The sequence below is a fragment of the Castanea sativa genome, chromosome 11 (assembly GCF_040712315.1).
Source record: "Castanea sativa cultivar Marrone di Chiusa Pesio chromosome 11, ASM4071231v1".
In the NCBI taxonomy this organism is placed as follows: Eukaryota; Viridiplantae; Streptophyta; class Magnoliopsida; order Fagales; family Fagaceae; genus Castanea; species Castanea sativa.
The window spans coordinates 868,780-875,342 of record NC_134023.1 but is presented as its reverse complement, the minus strand read 5'-3'; the positions used below and the strand labels follow the sequence as shown (position 1 = coordinate 875,342).

The 6,563-nt window shown below is 29.4% G+C and overlaps 1 protein-coding gene across 1 annotated transcript; it reads right to left on the bottom strand.

Annotated features, from left to right (window-relative positions):
- Window positions 1–360: 360 nt before the first annotated feature.
- LOC142615450 (L-tryptophan--pyruvate aminotransferase 1-like) lies at window positions 361–4,801 on the bottom strand. The gene is made up of 5 exons (XM_075788190.1): window positions 4,668–4,801; window positions 3,183–3,486; window positions 2,566–2,858; window positions 1,284–1,585; window positions 361–566 (listed from the first exon to the last, which is right to left on the bottom strand). Exons 1-5 carry the CDS (start codon window positions 4,799–4,801, stop codon window positions 361–363), a joined length of 1,239 nt encoding a protein of 412 aa, XP_075644305.1.
- Between the last annotated feature and the right edge of the window lie 1,762 nt (window positions 4,802–6,563).

The window sequence follows — 6,563 nt, the reverse complement described above, 5'->3', positions numbered from 1 at the left end:
ATCCCAAACGCCTTTATTATTATGCTTAACAAATAGTAGATTCCAGTTAATTAGCTTAACTGTAAAATTCTTATAGTCAAATTAGCTTACCAATATTAAGAACTTTGATTGAAATTTCACTCCATCATATTATTATGTTAAACCAAACTCTAGAATACAATTCAAGTTCTATTCATGTGCTGTAACCAAACTAATAAATAAAGGAAAAATTATTATATTATAACTTTTTGTATTTATTGTGATACTAATTTCTATTCTTATGCAATCACCACTACACTATACCAAACGTGCCCTTAGAGTAGAAGGCCTTATAATTTATTTCCGTAACAGCTATAAGGATTCAAATTAGCATTTTAAGCTCTAATGTCCATTGATAACCCCCTTGCCCCTAGTGGCCGATAGTCTTTCTATGAATTGGTTAAACTCCTCTTCCCTGCACATCAAGTTAACCCTTGCAAACTTTTGATGGGCACCGCAAATCTTCCCACTTTTTCCAATGATCTTTAATCCTCTTAAAAATTCGTTACAATCCTTTGTGTTGTCTTTACTCTCCAACCATGCATAGGCTGTTGGAAAAACAAGAAAACAATTATGTTAGAACATATGCCTTTTCTCTATGTTTTCTTATAAAAAGGGAAAAAAAGGAAAATGCTAAAAATTACTATCTATTTTATTATAAAATTCCTATAAATGACAATGAATATGATTGTTGTCACTTCAAAAATATAATAAATTAGTTTGAACGAATAATGTCATAGCTACATTTTACATGTCTTTATAAACTGATTCATCAATTTTTAAAATATAAAAAAATTAATTAAAAATTAATTTATTGTGTTGTAGATATAGAGCCAGTCACATTATTGTTACATCAAGTTATAAGTATTTTTCAATAAAATTCACAGCAGCTTAGCTTTAATCTTTTTCTTTTTCTTTTTTGGATATTTTTTAATGTTTATTTTGTAAACATTAGGCTAAAATGCAAATTGCACTCTCTAAGGTTGACTAAAATTCATTTCGATCCTATAACTTCACTTTCATTCAATTTTTTTCTATTAGTTTCAAATTTATTCAATTATGCAATTAAATAATGAAAAAAATATATTTTTTGAAAAAATAAATTCTCAAATAAAAAATTCACAAAATATTTTTATTAATTTTATACAAATTTTTACATGAAAATAATACTTTTTATGACATTTTTTTAACAAAATTGGAAAGAATGCTTGAATTGAATATATAATAAGCTGCATTTTCATATAAATTGAACATAACATACGTACCGGACAATGTTTCAACAAGCTTGCCACTAAAGAGGCAGTGCTCTTGTGGATACTTGGACAAAATCAGATATTCACTATTTTGAATAGTTTCCCTTAATTTTTGCCATCTTTCAGATAGTATTTTTCGCCCATATTCAAAGAAGTTCTCTGATTTGACTGACCCAACATTTTGGCTGCCATTACAAACTACTTCTATGATTTTTGCAACCCTGAACTGTGATTCTTTTGATACGCCGATTGAGCTGATCGTTATGTATTCAGTCATCTTCTTAGCAATATCTTTATCCTTAACAAGAGCCCAACTTTAATACAAAGAAATGGCGAAGCATTAATTAGTTAACAATTGAGGTAGTACCACCGAAATATAATACAACTATCTCTATTTAATTAGTCTAAATTATAGGTTTGGTTTATAAAATTGGGAATAAGCTGGATTTTGATCATATAAATTAAATGTTAAAGTATTGTTTCTATCCTTATAGTTTGCATGAATTACGGTTTTTTGTCCCTAAATTTTAAAATTTTTTTTTTTTTTTTTTTGTCTCTAAAGTTTTTAATTAAAGACTTCTGCTATTTCATTAGTTTAGAGGCAAAAATAGGGACTAAGTAAAAACCAAATTTTCTCAAAAGTTTGATGAAAAAAGAAATCTATTTTTTAATTTTAAGGATAGAAAATATAACATTTTTCTATAGGAGAAAGTATAACATTTTTAATAGGGATGAAAAGCAAAATCAATTTAAACTTTAGGGGCGAAAACAATATTTTAGCCTAAATTTATAAAGTTCAATTTTGGTCCCAAAGCATAGAGCCGTCTTAATATCCCAATAGTCACACAGAAAGAAAAAATAAATGATGTGACAATTCTTCCATTTTGAAAATTTTGAAATTTTACACATTAGAATCAAACTTTTAAAATTTGGACCAAAATCAAACCCACCAAATTTCGGAGAAAAATTATAATTTGCCATTTTTTATATTAAAAAATTCTCAAAAATTAGAAGCACTACTCAAGTACAAATCTTAAATAGAATTTTTTTTTTTATTCAACTTATTAGTTTCAAATTCCAACCAAATTTGAAATGTCCTGTGGGGGGGGCGGGGAGTTCAAGATTATTTTGTGGAAAAACATTTGTAAACATCAATAAAGACATATATAAAAAATTATCAAAAATAAATATTTGTCAATAATTTATCAAATTTATCAAACATTTGTAGTGAATACTTTTCTCTTTGTTAAAAAAAATTTAAAACTGACTTATACACTAAGATTAAGATGCTCACCCAATGCGGGAACCGGCATGTCCAGTGCATTTGGAAATCGTAAAGAGCATGTTATCATAATCAGCTGCACCAGTAATAGCTGTGAATTGTGGCCAGTAGTAGGCAAAGTCATAGATGAGTTTTCCATTTCCATTGCCAGTACGGTTCATCACCACAGCTTCTCTAAGAGTTCCATCTGGGTTGTTTGGTGAATTCACCACCTCTATGTATGCTCCTTTCTTGTTAAACTTATATGCATCACCCTCCCATTTGTACAGCTCTGACCTTAGGAAACCTACCACTTCAGCATATGCCTACAACCAATAATTAGTTACCATTTCAATTATTTGACTGTATATATGCATGCAAGTATCATACTGAGTTCAGTTACAATTAACAATGCCAAGAAATCATATTGGTAACTGGTAAGGTATTAACACTATTTTCCCAAAAAGGTCAGAGACACACTTTTGTCACAAAATATTGAAGTAGCAACATATAAGATCTATCATTAAACCCCTTTAATATTAATGTTTTTCCTTTTTCAATATAAGTAATATATCAGTTAATTATAGTCTAGCAACAATAACACATAAATAATTGCATCAAATTACGATGTTAAGCAATGGGGGTCTAACCGAGTAGTAAGGGGCAGAAGACACAACACTAACTGGCTCAGGGCCACCAGGAGTCGTGAAAGCGTAAAGCAAAGCTTGGAAGAGCTGTGATGATCCTGTCCCTACCACGATGTACCGATCATCCGTCACTGCATTTCCCACCACACCATGCAATCTCCTTATTGCTGCGCCCAGTTCAGGCTCCAAAAACCAGCATACATTGTTACCATCACTGAAATAGCTCATTAAGTCACCCCCACCAATTGTCACATTATACTTATCACTCATCTTTTTCCAGAATGGCTCAAACATCATTGGATCACCCCTTTCATATTAGAGAGAAAAAAAAATCAATATAAGTAATAACTCAATACCGTGCACTTCTAAGAGAAAATCAAAATATTTCAGTTACATAATAGTTTTAAAACTAGTACTTGTAAGGAGACTAACCCTGCTAATTGTAGTGGCAAAGAATAGTTTGGGATAATATGAGTGTTAAGATTTTGAGTGATTATTGAATGATGAGCGAAAGTATGAAAAAGGGAGTGCACATGAAAATTTATGTGGTTTAACTTGACAGCTTACATCTACAAATAAAAAGTTCACACCATAAACAACTACATATTCTATTAAGAACTTGTGTTACAATGAACCCAATCGATGCAGGGTTTGTATATTGGAGAGAGCTTGACTAATCCTAGACTAATTATATGCTAACCCAAATGTAAGTTGCTTGTTCTACAAGTACGCGGACATACAATTGGTACAAGCCACTTTAGCCATAATACATCTAACAATAAGTAATTTTAGAGACATTTTCTTTTACAACTTAATCGGCTTAGCCCAAAAAAACAGAGGCGCCCACACCATTGTTGAGAGAGAGAGAGTTGTTGGTACTCAGCCCCACTTGAGTTGAGTTTTTTTACAAAAATTCCACTGAACTAATTTTTGCTAAATCAAACACAAAAACTTGTTTTCATTTTTTGTTCTCAAACCCACATGCTTGCAGCAAAAAAGAATATGATTTTCTAAATGACAGTTGACTTTGTACACTAAAGAAGAATTTACTATCAATTTGTGCATATTCAATGATTATTTGAGGATTTATAAAACGTCGAATTCCCTTTTTTTATAAACAATTGATTTAAAATGTATTAAGAAGAAATTATTTTGTATCTTTTGTTTTATTTATATTTTGTTAATGTTGAATGAATACCAATTTATTTTTCATATTATGTTTATTCTTAATCATAATTTTTTTTTTCATTCTTGAATTATAAAAAATTTTAAGTTTATGCTAGGTCCACTGAATTCCTAGTTTTATCTCTACCACGAGGGTATTACCAATTATGGGATTCAACCCTAGCATGTACCTCCACCCACCAAACCACTTGGGAGTATGCTCATTGACGACACTGCACTCCAATAATTTTCATGAAATCAAAGGCTTCATTGTAATAAAACGAACTGGATTGAAGCAAATTAAGGGTGATAATTAAGACTTACAAACTAAGATTGAGAACCGAGTCTGAAGAACTGAGACTGGAAGTCCTTGTGCCATTAGCTGAGGCCAACGAGCATTTATCATCAGAATTGCACTTGATGGATGTGGCTGCTACTAGAGACTTTGTAGATACCATTTTGTCTTTGGGGGAAAGGAATCTGAATAAAAGATATATGTAGTCTAATCTTTGGGATGATGGGATACAAGGATGTGTTAATCAGCTTCTAATCTATATATTTATAGATGAAGATGGGATAGGTGCACCAACCCTATAGCTTATTACTGATCTGGCTTACTATCCTTAAAATTAGTTTTGCATTGAAGTTTATAATCCCGTTGGATTTTTTTTTACAAACTATTGATGTGGAAAATTTTTATGGGTTCTTATTTGCACCTACCACTAAAATCACTTTTCTACTTACCAATAATCATTCGCTATATTAGGAACTTGTAATGGAATATAGAAAGAAACAATTGTTGTACTTTAGTTTGCCAATAAATATGAAACTCTTCAGTGTATGACATTTAATTAGGAAATTTCATGCTTTTCTTGAAGGTTTGGAGAAAGTTGTTATATTTGACAAGTTGTGATTGGTGGAGCATGTATTAGAAGCTTAAACACAAAAAGTAGGATATACGATTTGTATATTCACAATTAAGATATGTACTAGATTATGCAAGTTGTAAATAGACATTCTTCCAAAAAGAAGTTTAGAGGACATAAAAGTTCTTTTTTATGATAACTCGAAATACTACAATCACGGGAACCTACCTATTTGTGAGATACACTAAAATAATTTCATAAAATCTTAAATTAATTAAAATATTACACCATTACATGATTTATTTCTGTATAACTTCAATTTGTATTACAATTTGATGAAGAAGCTATTGTTTGAATGTGCAATAGCTTACAAAAAAATTGTCAAATAATTTCAGATATTAAAACTTCTGAAAAACCAAAAAATATTAAAGAATCAAATGATTCATGGCTTAAAAATTGTTAAAACAAGACAAAATATATATTACTAAAAAATAGAAAAATATAAGAAAAAGATTGGGTTAATTCAAAAGAATAATTCATGGCTATAAGTTTGCACCATATTATAAAATATCACGTTACTGAAGTAAAGAAATAATAATAATAATAATAATATCAACGTTTGAGTTTGAGTATAAGTTAGACTTGTTAGAGAGATAGAGTTTCATTCCTTGTTAAATTTGGATTAAACATAAATAATTTTGTTTAAAAAAATGATGAGTTTGAGTTTAAGTTGGACTTGTTAGAGAGAGAGATAGAGTTCCACTCCTTGTTAAGTTTGGACTAAAAATAATAATTTTATTTAATTAAAATGATAATTTTATTTAAATATTGTGTTGACGTGAAAAATTGTGAGAGTTTCAAACGTTTGAGTTTAAGTTGGACTTGTTAGAGAGATAGTTTCACTCCTTATTAAATTTGGACTAAACATAATTAATTTTGTTTAAAAAAAATGATGAATTTAAGTTAAGTTGGACTTATTAGAGAGATAGAGTTTCACTCCTTGTTAAGTTTGGACAAAAAAATTAATTTTATTTAATTAAAATGATAATTTTAATTAAATGTTGTGTTGACATGGAAAATTGTAAAAGATTCAGAGGCTTCGGTTTTATATATATAGGTTATTACTTAAAATAATATTTAGCTAGTGTTTTATATATTATAATTTTTTTGATAAAAATAACATAATTTTGGTCCCTACATTTTGAGATCATTGTTAATTTAGTCCTTACATTTTGGTAGGAGTCAATTTGGCCTATTTTATTTTTAACTTGTAGTTAATTTGGTTCTAACCATCTACTACTCAGTAACGAAAAATGCCTACATTGCACAAATCGTGCACAGTTTTAGATTGATT

Coding starts and splice junctions, on each gene's coding strand:
- LOC142615450 (XM_075788190.1), bottom strand. CDS start 4,801: ATGGTATCTACAAAGTCTCTAGTAGCAGCCACATCCATCAAGTGCAAT. Junction 1,586..2,565: donor CATGCCGGTTCCCGCATTGG/GTGAGCATCTTA, acceptor TTTGTATTAAAG/TTGGGCTCTTGTTAAGGATA. Junction 567..1,283: donor GCTTGTTGAAACATTGTCCG/GTACGTATGTTA, acceptor TTTTTCCAACAG/CCTATGCATGGTTGGAGAGT.